At 40.1% G+C, this 15,339-nt stretch overlaps 1 protein-coding gene across 3 annotated transcripts in view; it reads right to left on the reverse strand.

The window, feature by feature from the left end:
* Positions 1 to 13,542, reverse strand: part of LHFPL3 (LHFPL tetraspan subfamily member 3) — a 535,871-nt gene extending 522,329 nt beyond the window's left edge. For 2 of the 3 annotated variants that reach the window (XM_070469579.1, XM_020907487.2), the window contains exon 1: positions 12,909 to 13,542. In XM_070469579.1, the coding sequence (XP_070325680.1) occupies positions 12,909 to 13,347 (439 nt within the window). In that variant the 5' untranslated portion in view covers positions 13,348 to 13,542. The remainder of the gene's footprint in view (positions 1 to 12,908) is intronic. The other variant, XM_020907486.2, reaches the window with a different exon arrangement.
* Positions 13,543 to 15,339: the final 1,797 nt, after the last annotated feature.

The following is a 15,339-nucleotide window of genomic DNA, read 5'->3' on the forward strand; positions in this document are numbered from 1 at the left end:
GCACTTATAGAAGCAAATGGTCTGAGCAAGAATGCTTATTTAATAAGTTCTCCTGTCAATCTCAACTCTGGATACTCACCACAAAAGGGATCTTGATACTGTGGATATAAAACAGAGAATGTTCATTTGTTCATTATTCAATCCAGCAGTTTTGGTCATAGTCACAGATGTAGTCATAACAAATGAATACTCTAATTTTATAATAAGCTGATGACTTCAAATATGAAAGAAAAATATTAATAAGAAGCAATGTTGGGCTTTTAAAAATATTCTTCAGAAAAGCTAAAGAAATACAAAGAATTAACATGTTAATGAAAGACAGAGCAACACAATCTTCATTTGAGCATAAATCACTACTTTTTTTGCCCAGGAAGAAAAATAATGATTCACAGATATCATATTGGGAAACCTAATTTCCAGTGTATTACAGTTACTTTTAAAATATCAGACAATAAAATGTGGCTTCTGATTTGTTCCTGTAACATGATGTTATTAGAGATAGAGAATATTCAATTTTTTCTTTTGATAACTGTGAAGAGGGTAGCATGAATAATATTTCTCTGTCATTTGGTGAAACTTCACAAGAATGCCTAAGTATTTGACATAAACGAAAGATTGTCTGGTCCACATTGCCTTCAAAACATGGCTTCTTTTTTTTAGATTAGTTCAGCTGAACTTACTAAACAGTTCAACATATCTCCACAACATCTTCTTGTTACTTCTGAGTCACTATTATAGATAAATAAAATGGAAGAGCTAGACCCTGTCAACACAAAATTAAACTCTTAACTGAATATGGTATTTTCTTAGTAATCTACAAAATTCATTCTAGGAATCACAATGGCATTTCTGAAAGGCTTTCATAGCCATTATCTTTCTCGATCCTCAGGACAAAGTAGATATGAAATATACAAGTTGTGAAATGAAATTGTCCTTCTTTAAGTTATGTATTGTGAGTCCAATTTTTCTGTCTACTAAATTTTCTGAATACTAACCACTCCTCCAGGCCTGCACTCTTTAGTGCAGCAATTATAGCTAACATTTATTGAGTGCTTACTGTGTGCTGAGATGGCGGATGGCATCACCGACTCGATGAACCTAAGTTTGAGCAAGTTCCACGAGTTGGTGATGGACAGGGAGGCCTGGTGTGCTGCAGTCCATGGGGTAGCAAAGAGTCAGACTCGACTGAGTGACTGAACTGAGCTACCGTGTGCTAGGTCCAGTTTTAAGTGTTTTCCATGCATTAATTCAATAATCCTAAGAACACGGGGCTGTGCTATATGATTTTACTTAAAGTCCCATTATATTGAGGAAATCTAACTCTAGACATTTATCACCTATAATTGTTTCCTACTTGCTTTCTCTTCTAATTGCACCCTGTCTTTGATGGTTTTCCTAATATTTACTTTATTGGTAAAGGTAGCAATAATTGGTTAGCAGATGACAGGTTTTTAACGTCCATAAAACCTTCAATCTCTTTGTATCCCAAATACAATTAATGTAAACTTTAGAAAAATAACATCAAGAAAATGAAAAAATCAAGAGTAGTTGGATGACTTGCCCAAAATAATCCAGCCAATAAACAATCAAGTCAAACTATAAATCTACACCCAGTTCCCTAATGCCTCCTGAAGCTGCCCAAGTCTATTTTTACCCTTTTTGGAACTATGTCTGTGACCTGGTAATCCTGTCTACCATCACCACCTTCATCATCACCATCAGTAAACAAATCTACTAAGAACATTTCTACATTCGATGCAGGGCAGAAATGAATGACACAGAGCCAGCAATGCCAACATTCCTACAGGAATTCACACTCTAATAATAAAAGCAAGGAGATCAGAGGTACAACCAAGGGGATATAGTGGGTAAAGAACCACCCAGGCTCTAGGTTATGAAAGCGAATAGGATGAGGAGTACCTCATCTCACCTAAGCATGCTTGAGGAGGGAAGCCTGATAAACATGTACTAGATATTTCCCTGTGAATACCAGCTCCTTTTCTTCATGTTGATACAAAATGTTGCAAATGCCTACTGAAGATTTAAGCTAAGCAAATGAACATTTAAGTTAGGAGGCACTGCACTGGAAATCAGATGTGTTAGTTTCAACTCTATCAAGGTATAATTTTGCCAAGACAACTTCTCTCAGCCTCAGAGGCAAAATATTCTATTGGATAGGGGGAGAATCTGATTTTAGCTCAAGCAATTGACTGGCTCTGTGCCCTTGAACAATTTTTAACCTTCAATTTTTTCATATACAAAATGGATAAAATAATTCTAACCTTGTAGGTTTACTGTAAAGGCTAAATATACTAACTAAATTAAAAGACACTTGCTCCTTGGAAGGAAAGTTATGGCCAATGTAGACAGCATATTAAAAAGAGACATTACTTTGCCAACAAAGGTCCATCTAGTCAAGGCTATGGTTTTTCCAGTAGTCATATAGAGATGTGAGAGTTGGACTATAAAGAAAGCTGAGTGCTGAAGAATTGATGCTTTTGAACCGTGATGTTAGAGAAGACTCTTGAGATCCCTTGGACTGCAAGGAGATCCAACCAGTCCATCCTAAGGGAAATCAGTCCTGGGTGTTCATTGGAAGGACTGATGTTGAAGCTGAAACTCCAATAGTTTGGCCACCTGATGTGAAGAGCTGACTCATTTGAAAAGACCCTGATGCTGGGAAAGGTTGAGGGCAGGAGGAGAAGGGGCCAACAGAGGATGAGATGGTTGGATGGCATCACCAACTCAATGAGCATGAGTTTGAGTAAACTCCAGGAGTTGGTTATGGACAGGGAAGCCTGGCGTGCTGCAGTTCATGGGGTCACAAAGAGTCGGACATGACTGAGCGGCTGAACTGCACTGAACTGAAATATACTAAGGTTTTTGCAAATAGTCAGCAGCAGATGCTTAATAGTATTTACCATTATTATTTCTTTATTGAGAAAATGAGGAGACTATTAAATAATTTTTCATACCCCTCCAATTTTTATATTGGAGGGATTTATATTTATATTATTTATAAATATATATATTTATAAATATAAATTTATATTAAATAAATTTATATTCTTACCTGGAGAGTCCCAGGGACAGAGGAGCCAGGCAGCCTACCGTCCACAGGATTGCAAAAAGTCAGACACAACTGAAGCGATTTAGCATGCACGTACACATGAGTCTATATCCACTTGGCACTGGGTTAAGTACACTTGTTTAAATGTTTGATTTAACAGATTGTTGCTTAATGACCATGTCATTTTTATAGCATGAAAGGCCAATCAAATCACTTCTAGAAAAAATAGTTCTTATTTTCAATCAACCCACAATCCAATTAGGGTACATTAGCATTAAGTCATTAATGGAAGAGAGATAAGAAAAATGCCTCAAATTGCTTAGATTAAGTATATTTTACCTAATTTATCCTCTAGTGAAAAATCACCTATGAATTGGTGCAAAACTTTCACAATTTTCCAAACAAGAAATAATTTTTTTCTAAATTCATACTATATCATCTTTTCTCTGGAATAGTATCTTTCATACATTTTGGCTACAACCCATTGCAATCTAGTCCACACACACATATGCAAATATTTTAAGAAATAAAAAAGAAAGGTTTCACAAACTATCTGTGTTGCATTCACATTTTCTCTTCTTTTTTAATTCAAGGTTTAATGCTGATCATTATCTACTAAACTGATATCGTGACCCATCGAAGGGTCACCAACCACCATCTGTAAAACACTACAGTACAGCAATTCTTTCTCTATGAAGATTGCTTAAAAATGTCAACTAGTCAGTATTACTTCTCACCCAGTCAGCTGGTTAAAACATGTACATTCAGTTAAATAATATGTTTCACATAGATCACAATATTGCTGGTCATTAATCAACTGGAATTTAAATAAATTCAATTAATCTAGCTTATAACTATATTATGTTCTTAAAATGCTCTAGAAATATATTTACCCTAAATGCTCACTATAAGTTCCCTTTTCCCACTTAAGGCATTCAGTTCAGTTCAGTTCAGTCACTCAGTCATGTCCGACTCTTCCCAACCCCATGGACCACAGCATGCCAGGCCTCCCTGTCCATCACCAACTGCTGGAGTTTACTCACTCATCTCCATTGAGTCGGTGATGCCATCCAACCATCTCATCCTCTGTCATCCCCTTCTCCTCCTGCCTTCAATCTTTCCCAGCATCAGGGTCTTTTCCAACAAGTCAGCTCTTCACATCAGGTGGCCAAAGTATTGGAGTTTCAGCTTCAACATCAGTCCTTTCAATGAATATTCAGGACTGATTTCCTTTAGGACGGACTGGTTGGATCTCTTTGCAGTCCAAGGGACTCTGAAGAGTCTTCTCCAACACCACAGTTCAAATGCATCTTTTCTTTAGCGCTCAACTTTCTTTATAGTCCAACTCTCACATCCATATATGAATACTGGAAAAACCATAGCCTTGACTAGATGGACATTTGTTGGCAAAGTAATATCTGTGCTTTTTAATATGCTGTCTAGGTTGGTCATAACTTTCCTTCCAAGAGTAAGTGTCTTTTAATTTCATGGCTACAGTCACCATCTGCTGTGATTTTGGAGCCCCCAAAAATAAAGTCAGCCAATGTTTCCACTGTTTTCCCATCTATTTGCCATGAAGTAATGGGACCAGATGCCATGATCTTAGTTTTCTGAATGTTGAGCTTTAAGCCAACTTTTTCACTCTCCCCTTTCACTTTCATCAAGCCAACTTTTTCACTCTCCTCTTTCACTTTCATCAAGAGTCTCTTTAGTTCTTCTAAAGGCATTATAGACATCAATTTAGCTTCACAATCTGTAACTAGAATTTCAAAGAGAAATTGTAGGAATGCTCTTTATCAAATTTTACAGTGACTTTTTCTTTCTTAGGTTGAGTTATTTTAATCCTCCATGTTTGCATCTATCATACAAGAAATTCTATCCTCTTTCCTTGTTTACCTTTATCCTAGAATCTATGAGAACTCCTTATGGGAAAAAAGGGGGGTATAGTCATAATTTTTCCTTCTTGGTAATTGGCATTAGCTCACAGCTTTGGACTGTAATGCATATTTCAGCTCTCTGCTTATTCTGTGTCAATATATTTTTAAGCTATTGATAATATCAAATTCAGCAGGCTTTTGATGTTATCAAGTTTCACAGGCTTTTCAACCTTGAATTTCTATGTCTTCTCTATTCGTATTTCATTTATTTTTGCTGTCACTCTTCTACATCCCTGTCATTCTTCACACCTGGATGTATTTGCCTATGTTTCACATACTGAGCCTTCTGTCAATGATGATACACTTTTCCCATTCTGATTTTTACAACTTCTCTCATGACACCAAAAAGACCATGCAGAACACCCTGCCCCGGGAGTTTCCAGACATTTGAGTAAATGGGCTTATGATGCATTCTACACTAAATCCAAAGCTGAGTTCCCTTCCAACTCCTGTCTGCCATGATTTTCTAATGTGAAATTCTTATTAGTTAAGTTCTTCATGTCTGCCTTTGAGCTAAGGCCTTTTTTCTGGTCTACAACTATTTGTCACTCATTTTACTACCTTTCACTACTCTTCCACTAGCCCTTTCATTGATAAGTCATAATTCCAAAATTTCATGCAATTAGACTAACTTAACACAGCCTATCATTTAGGATCTTTTCTCCTGTTAAGAATACACAGACAGTCCCTACACTGCTGCTCACCTGGTTTCATTAGGAAAGATATCAGAATCCAGGCACAAGAGACCCATTCTGGTAATTCCATGTCAGCAACTCTATTTCAAAAAGGTTTGCTATCTTCTTTCATTGTGCTCAGTAGTAATTAGATATGGTTCATGTCTATATTGATCAAAAAAGCATTTCTCGTCCTCTTGCAACCTACTCATTCTTCTGTTTTATTTTAGTAGAAGCAATGAGAAATGTGCTCAAGATTACACTTAGGACAATTTAACAAGGACAGTGCTGTGATCCTGTGCAGTACATGTGTCATAGAATTTTAATCATAATTTGAGAGCTGTATGATAATAGTTACATAAACACATAGGATGCTGGGGTAAGATGGTTTTGCTTGTTTCTTTTCTTGAAATGCCCCAGTGATTTTTCATAACAGCTTTATTTTTAAATCACCAAATAACTTATCTACTATTTGCCATGTGAACCAGCCTCTTAACTTTCTGTCGTCAGTAATATCTTCTTGTTATTATTAATAATAAAGGTCAGTTTCTTAGCCTTTCCTCATATCAAATAAAAACTCCACTCGACTCATTATAAGGAAAAAAATCACATTAGTGAAAGTTTGTGTTGACCCTCAAAGTTCATATATATTATATAAATTACACTTTAAAACTTTCCTAATTATCATGCTATTAAGCCCCCCAATTAGAATTCTCCTGGAGAGTTCTTTGCTTCATGCCAGTGTGATATGAAGTTCTCTCTACTCCTGTCCCCATGGTTTATCTCCTCATACCACACACAGAAGGGCATTGAGCCACATGCTGAAACTATAGCTATATGCTCTGCTAGGTTTGGGTCTTTTTGTTTTCATTTAAAAGTTTGCTCACTTTGAAAAGTTTCTAAGGTAAAGATATAAAATGTAATACATTGGCCTGGCCATCTAGATTCTTTTTACTGCATGATATCATCACACCAAACATAAGCACCAATCACTAAAAATTCATTTTCATACTAAGCATCTGATACAATGTTCTAGTTATGTATGTATACATATTTATTATTTATAAAAATATATAAGCACCTTTTTAACATTTTGACAATGGAAAAAAAGCTTTTACATGTACATGTAGCCTCACACCAAAGAAACCACCTAATAAGATATGATATGGGTTATATAGGGCCAATTATTTTTCACAAATGTTCGCTTAAAATCTCACAGTTATAAAAATTCATTTGATATTCACATTACTATGTTTTCCAACATCTCTTCAATTCTCACACTACATGAAAGCAAAAAAAGAAGTTTCAAAATTCTCATTTAAAATCATTTTCTTGTAAGTTTGGCTTGGCAAATCGAAAATTCTAGCAAGTGAAATATGTTGTTAGAAAATGAAAACTGCCTTTCCTGAGGGTATACATTCTTCTCTGCATCTGGGGGAATATTTGAAATGCTCTAGCAGAGGAAAACCCCCCTTCAGGGCCATTCCATAACTCTGAACTTAGGATGGATTAGCATCTCTAAGAGGCAAGACCTTACTTTGTCATATGCTCTGCTGCTGCTGCTGCTACTAAGTCGCATCAGTTGTGTCCGACTCTGTGCAACCCCACCAGGCTAGAAGGCACCCCACCAGACAGATCTTCTGTCCCTGAGATTCTCCAGGCAAAAATACTGGAGTGGGTAGCCATTTCCTTCTCCAATGCATGAAAGTGAAAAGTGAAAGTGAAGTCGCTCGGTCGTATCCAACACTTCCCGACCCCACGGACTGTAGCCCACCAGGCTCCTCCATCCATGGGATTTTCCAGGCAAGAGTACTGGAGTGGGTTGCCATTGCCTTCTCCTGTCATATGCTCAGCACCAGTCAAATGATGAAACCTGGTGACTGTTCTGAACTTGAATAAATCCTGACCTTGTCTCTTCAGAGTTCCCCCATCAGAGCTCTGCACATGCTGGGCCACACAGCTGAGCAGGCCTGCATATCCAAGAAGAGCACATCTGCACTGATGCCCAGTATTGTGAAAGGAAAGTTTGGAAGACATACCCTCTTCTCCTGTGCTGACTGCTCCTACAGGCGTGTAAGGAAACCCAATGTGGAACAGGAGTCCCCACTCTTATGAAAGAAAGTCTAACCTTCTGATTCTTACATAAAACCTCCATTTTTAATAACATGATATTTTTTCATGAGAAACTAAAAGGTAAGGGTAAATCTGCTGGATCCTAATATATAATTGATTATATCCCTGCATTGTAATAAAGATCATTACCTATGCATCAGAAAAACCCTTGATTTAGGAATAAGCTCATCATAAATTAGGCCATCAAAAAATTCTGGAAGAATTCCTTTAGTGCAATTACTGCTGGGGTCACAAATCCATGAGAAAAATGAGTATCATGGCTTTCAAAGTATATGGTATTCACTTCTCAACCTGGCATGTGGGAGATTTTAAGTAACTTCCTTTTTTCCCATTCTTCATTCATTTTTTTATTCATTAACTCAAAAAAAATGAATACCTATTATGTGCCATACATATACATACTACTGTGTGACAAGATGCAGCAGTAATAATAACATAAGAACAGTAACCCTACCTACTGGCTCAGCTGGTAAAGAAACCACCTGCAATGAGGGAGACCTGGGTTCGATCCCTAGGTTGGGAAGATCCCCTGGAGAAGGGAAAGGCTACCCACTCCAGTATTCTGGCCTAGAGAATTCCATGGATAACAGTCCATGGGGTCGCAAAGAGTCGGACACGACTGAGCAACTTTCACTTTCACTATGTACTGAATACTGTTTTCCTATACACCTTGGCTTATTTAATCCTTGCAGCAATCTCCTGAGGTAAGTACAATTATATGCTCACCTTGCAGATGAGCAACTGAAGTACAGAAAGATTAATTCCCTAGATCATATAGTGAATGAATACCAGAGCCAAGGTTCACATCCACCTCTTTTTACTCCAGTGTCCATGATCTTTACCACTATGATATATGAGAAAAGGACATGGGTTTGTAGAACTTTGAACATACTGGAAAAGACAGACATTAAACAAATAAACACATTTGTAATCCCAAATGCTGATAAGATATATAAGAAAAGAGCACAGTGCCTTGAGATAGGATGGCATAACAATGCCAAGGCTCTTCCTGCTGCCTAAGAAGTGTGATAATTACCTACAGTGATTCTCATCTCACCAAAACAGCAACGGTACATAACTGAAGAACTCAGGCTGATTTAAAAGATCTGGGGAAAACTAAGGTTGGGAAGCTGGGGAAGGTAAGTAAGCAATTCAGTCTTCAATCCTTGTCATACTTGCCATACAATCAAGGCTCACTATCTTGGAGGCCCTTCTTGTTGGTACAACTCAGAATGACTAGCGACAGGGATCTGGTGAATGCAATCCCCTCCCCCCTTCTCATTTTACCCTTCCCAAATATCAAAATCCAATCAGGATTAGGTGCTCCTTCTTCACAGATGAAACCAAGAACCTCCTCATCTGCTATATTCCACCAAAGTTTATGGTAGATGTCTAAAAATTTCAAATTCTGCCTCAATGCTTTAGCTTATTTAAAAAAAAAAAAAACATGGAGGAGAAGGAAGGAAATCGCAACCCACTCCAGTATTCTTGCCTGTAAAATTCCATGGACAGAAGAGCTTGGCAGGCTACAGTCCATGGGGTCACACATGCAGGAGAGGGGGTGGAGGGAGATGGGTTGGGAGCAATAAACAGAGGAAGAACTAAAAGAAGAAGAGGGAGAAAGAAAGATCTCATTGGCTTGTAATTGGTAAAACTTGCATTTCTGAAAATAATTTAAGATAATGGCTTATAGTCAACAAACAAAAAAAAACTCCACCTTTACGAGACTTGGCTATTAACAGACCTGAAAACAGAGACAGAAATGCTGATTTGAAAACATGTAAATCCATGGCTAATTCATTTCAATGCATGACAAAAACCACTGCAATGTTGTAAAGTAATTAGCCTCCAACTAATAAAAATAAATGGAAAAAAAAATGAAAACAAAAACATGAAATCAGAGAATCACACTCCCACGAAGACAAAATCCCGTTTCCATTCAGATTAAAAAAAAAAAGATCTGGACTTTATTGCCCTGTTTGCCAATTACAGATCTACCTCTTTTTATTAGTAGAGTAATCAAACAAAAAAGAAACGTCTCTCTTCTCAAGAAATTATTTTCCTGTGGATTTGGGAAATTTTGCATCTCTAATTGTTATTATTTATTTTACACATTATTTTTATATCTTCACTGTTTATGTTAGGCATGGTCCCTAAGTAAAGGATTACATCTTGAAGAAGTGTGACATATTAGCTCCTAAGTCTGTAGTTTCATTCCACTGAGGTTAATGATGATTCAGAGGGGAGAAAGAGAGGGAGAGGGCAGGTGTTCATAATAGCACCATTAATTATGGTCGTTTCCGTGCATCTAGGTAGAAAGCAACATCATTTTCAGGTCCAATAAATTAAGTACGTTTTCTAGTTCATTGTTCAGAATCATAAAAGAATAATTCTTGATGTTGTATTGCCACAAGAAAGTCTTCTGCTTTCATCTTAGTGTATTATTTCACATGGGATTTTATAGTCTACCTGGCTCTGATTTATGAGGTTACTATATTAAAATGTTTAGATAACTAAATACACATCTTAATAATTTGACTTCCAATGAAGGTTAAACATTCTCCGATAAGCAAATGGCACATTGAGTCTCATCTTTAATAGTTAGCAAATTACACTTGAGAGACCTAGGTAAATTATAAGAAGGCTTCTTAATATTAAAGAGGAATAGTCCAAAGGTTAGAAACTAAACTTTGACAGTAATTTACAATCAATTATGTCAAATATATTGTTAGTATGGAGACTTTTGTAAAAAACCTGAAAAGCACATTAAATTTGACTTTCTTCAGAAATACCTTCTTTATCCCATCTTTTAAAAAATCTGTGAATACAACTGAACTTAACTCTTAATATACTTGACTTTGAGTCATAATCAATTCTTTAATTAATATACTTAATTAATAAATAAAATTATGTCTTTCTGTGGTTTACCTAGAAATAAAATACCATATAAATGGCAAATAAGTGCCAAGAGCTTAAGGATCTGGACTTATCTGAAAATGAAGTAAACATCCTTATAGCTTCATCAGTACAAATGTTATCATCACATTTTACACTGATATATGGGAAACAGGATAGCATACTAATATCAAACTTCTGAAAACACGACATCATATTTCACTACTGTAGAATAAATGATTTTTTTGTACACTCTTCCAGGAAGAGAAAAGAAAAAAACATCATAATAGTTGCAACTTGTATTAACTTCAAAGCTGGGAATTCTTTCCCAAAGATAGTTTACTTTCTTTCCCTTTTAAAACAACAACATCAATTTAGACATAAAATCTCATAAAAGTAAAACATCTTGTAATATGTTGAGAAATCACCCACAAATCACTTTCAGACCTTTGAAAAAACAATCTAATTTGAATCATCAGTCTAAATAGGTCATTTAACTCAGAAAAATTAAAATTAGAAAAAGAATTGACCCTGTATAGCTAAAGCATCTGCATCCTCAATGTCCTGCTGTCTTCAAAGTCAAACCACAGCTAAGTGTCAAGAACAACAATAATATATTAATTTATTCCAAATCTCCAAGTTAGTCTGCTCTTGAGATGTTCATAAAAGACAACATTATATAGAAAAAATATGGGGAGGGATGCTTAAAGAAGTTGAGAGTGGAAGTACAGAAGGAAAAGCAGAAAACTCTATATTTAAGAAAAATAAAGGTATATATGTATATGGGGGGCGGGTCTCTACTAGGGAGACCTCCTTTCACATGCACAAGTTCACAGTATATGCAAATGAAAATCAGCTGCAGCACACTTAACACAAAGCAAGTAACTTCCAAAGAAGTTTATTCTCCCACAAGCTTCTCTTATAGTTAACTAGCAGCATAAGATCATGAACCTTAATGCTCTTGTCTGGCAACCTTCAGAACTTAAGCAGCCTGTAACATTCTGGTAAACACAGGGATCAAAGCCCTACTCTCTAGAAAACCTTCCCAGGCATAGGAAAAACAACAAAATCTTAAAGGTAACACCTTTAAAGAAAGAGAACAATAAACTAAAACACAAATGAGAATGTGGCTGACTGAGATATCCTCTACTTTTCCAACCAGATCATCCATAACATCAAAAGGACCCCCACCATGTTGGAACAAGAAGGTGTCAAGTGTTGGAGGATGGAATCTGCCTTTAGAAGGCAGGGCTTCGAAGGTGGCTAGCAGAAAGGGAATCAGCACCGCTGGAGGCAGAGAAAGGAGTCAGTTTCAGGGCTCTCCAGAGCCACCAGAAAATGCACCCTCCCTCTCTTTTTGGGTTAAAAGTAACTCGGATGCTCAGGAAAAGTACTTTCACATTCTCCAGCTAGCAACAATCTATCATCCATAGGCAAAGAGTGATCAGAGACACCAAAGAAACGAGCTTTCCTCTGTGTCCATCTTCCTAAGGCAACTTCCCCAAAACTGAGATCTTGAGAAATCTTGATTCCCTCAAGATTTCTGTTCAAAGATGGGATGAAAGGACCTTTGCTCTGACAAGGGAGCAAACAGAAGACTTGACATTGGGGAATTACAAAGGAACATCCTACGGTACAATTTTCTTAAACGGGTAAATCCCAAAATAGAATTCGGGTTTATTCACCTCCAGACGGATGATAAAAATTTTATAACTTCCTGGGATAGAGAGAAACAACTTCACTCCAGCCCCCAACCCCAATCACCCTCAGAAGGCAATGACTTAAACAGTCCCAGAGAGGGACTGAGCAGGCTGACCCTCCTTCCACTACAATCGCTCCAAATCCGCTTTTCGCCTCGCTGTCAGCTCCTCGTTTAGTTTCTCTGCTCACTCCTTAAGCGGCCGCTTCCCCTCCTCACCTCGAGTTCTTAGCGGACTCGGCCCAGCAACCGCCCTGCCCCTGACGTGTCCCTCTGGGTGGCGTCCCCCGCACTTGGGAGGTTCTCGCAAGCCCCAGTCTAGGCGCTGATGCTGAGGCTGAGGAACCCCAGGGGTTCCGGCCTCCCAGGGCTCCCGCCAGAGCGGATGAAGTTGCTCGGGCCCCCAGGGGCGCGCACTGCCCGCGCCCCTCCCACTGCCGCCCCTCCTGGGCTCCCGCGCCCCGGGTCCCCCGGCCTCGGCGAGGTGAGCGCGCACTCACCCGAGGTGAGCTGCATCCAGGCACAGATCTTGTACACCGTAGCCGTGTTGCAGAAGAAGAAGAGGGTAAAGCAAATGATGCAGGCAATGATGAGCATCATGGAGAGGCCGATGAAAAAGGAGGCGGCTTTGAAGGCGCCCGAGGGCAGCGTGGAGAAGTCCGTGAAGCTGCCCCTGCAGGTCAGCTCCCGGGAGAAGCCGTTGCCGATGCAGTAGTGGAAGAGCCCGAAATAGCCAGCTTGCGGGGTGTCCACGCCGTCGCCGATCCAGTAGGGCTGGATGAAGCACACCACGTTGACGATGGCAAAGCAGATGGTGAAGATGGCCCACAGCACGCCGATGGCCCGCGAGTTCCGCACATAGTTGGTGTGGTACAGCTTGGCAGCCTCCTGAGCCGGGAGCATCGCGGCGGCGGCGGCAGCGGCGGCGGCTCCGGGCATTCTCCCCCTCCTCCTCCTCCACGTCCTCCGCCTCCCCCCCGCCTCTCCGCGCTCAGGAGACACACTCGCCGAGCCGCGCGAGCTGCAACTCCCCTGCCTCCTCCTCAGCCCAGTAGCGCCAGTTTCAGAGTCTGCATCCTCGCTCCCGGAAGGAGGGCGGGGGAGCGCTGAGCACCCCTCCGGCTCGCCTGGCACAGCCTCCCGGCCCCCCTCCCTCCCTCCCTCCTGGCCGGGGCTCCAGCCCTCCTCACCGCCCTCCGCCCCTCTTCCCGCCGTCGCCGATGCAGCTGCGGCAGCTGAAGGCGGCAAATCCAGCGCGCGGCGTGCGAGCTCGGGCGCCCCTCCAGCCTTCCGCCCCCAAGCGACCCAGGGACGCCCCTCTAGTGCCGGGCGTGGGCCAGGGAAGCTGGCCTTGAGTTGCGAAAGGGGGAACTTTAGAAGGGAGTGGGAGCATCCACAGGGATCCCCGAGGCGATCCCAGGATCTCTGCTGGGGTTAGGGGCCGGGCACCGAAGACTGATTCTGGAAGCCTTTCAAGCACCGCACAGCAACGTGCTTCGACCTCTGCATCTTTGCAGGAGTACGAGGGGCAACGCGGCAGGTGAAGGCGAGAAAGGCCGAAGGAAAAGAGACGTGCCGCCCCAAGACAATCCCCGGTGACTACCATAGAAAGACTGCCCCTGGCTAACTCCTCGACTGGCTGGAGACAAGTTGGGCAGAAGCCTGGCAGACAATAACGTAAAAGGCACACCTCATGGATAGTCTCATAAGCTGGACCTGTTTCTTCTTGGCATTCCCATTCCCTCCGCCCCCGTTGGGTCAGACAAACCGACGCTTATACTTTCCTTTAAGTAAGGTCGCTTCCCCCATGAATTTTGCCATAAATGGGGCCTGTGGGGCATAGAAGTGATGGTGTCACCTAAATGTATAGTTTTTCTCAAAACATTGGTTATTTTGGCCAGTGGTCTATTTCTTATACAAATATTCATTGGCAGATGTTTTGTGCCCAGGCACTAGGCTGCAGGCTAAGGATACAATAGCCACAGCAGATGGTTGTCTTCTTTCCCTGTCCAGGTGTTTCTTCCTCCCCCACAACTAACCACAAAGTTGTTTTCAGAGTAATTTCCTCTGGATTATCCATATATAATCCCTTACATTTTAATGTGGCATTACTATTATACACCCCTACTTGGTGCTGTTTCCTTAGCTTAATGTTTTTCCTTTCCAGACTTTCTATCGCTCTTTTAACATTCCCTGCCTTTTAAACTCCTTTATTTCCATTTGTTACTTTTTTGGTTCCTTCTGACTATGAGATGAAACCCATAACCCCTACACAAAACAATGAAACCAGAATGTTCAGTAGCAGCCTCAGGTATGGGTAACAAATCATTTTGAACACTATGATCACTGAATTCTCTGAGCAGAAAGGAGGGAATTCTGTTAGAATTTGACCCTTAAATCTACCCTTAATTGCATACCTTATTATAACCCAAAAGCGTATGTAAGCTCTTTGACACTGTTGCCATTATGTCCAGTCTGCCTAGCTTCTTCTTAGAACAGTGAAAGATGTGAGATACCAGGTGGAAAGTGAAGTTAGCAGGAAGAGGTAAGAACACTTTTAATACAATAGTTCAGTTTGGAGGGGTGGCTGCTTAGCAAGCAGGAAGAGGTAAGAACACTTTTAATACAACAGTTCAGTTTGGAGGGGTGGCTGCTTAGCAAGCAGGAAGGAAAGCTCCAAAAGGTATTCAGCTACAGAGATAGCAGTTATGTGGAAAAGGGGTCATACCCTAAGTGGTGAAGACAAACCATGCCCCTCATCTATTAACCTGAAGATTTGAGATTGTATGGGGAGAGAAAGGGAAGTTTGTGGAAATAAGGATATGGGACACAAAAGCTAATGAAGGGATTGAAATGAGATTCAAAAGTGCAAGTATTGAGTATTGCAATTTTGGACTCCCTTGGTGGCTCAGATAGTAAAGAACCTGCCTG

This window comes from Odocoileus virginianus, chromosome 1 (assembly GCF_023699985.2).
Source record: "Odocoileus virginianus isolate 20LAN1187 ecotype Illinois chromosome 1, Ovbor_1.2, whole genome shotgun sequence".
Lineage (NCBI taxonomy): Eukaryota > Metazoa > Chordata > Mammalia > Artiodactyla > Cervidae > Odocoileus > Odocoileus virginianus.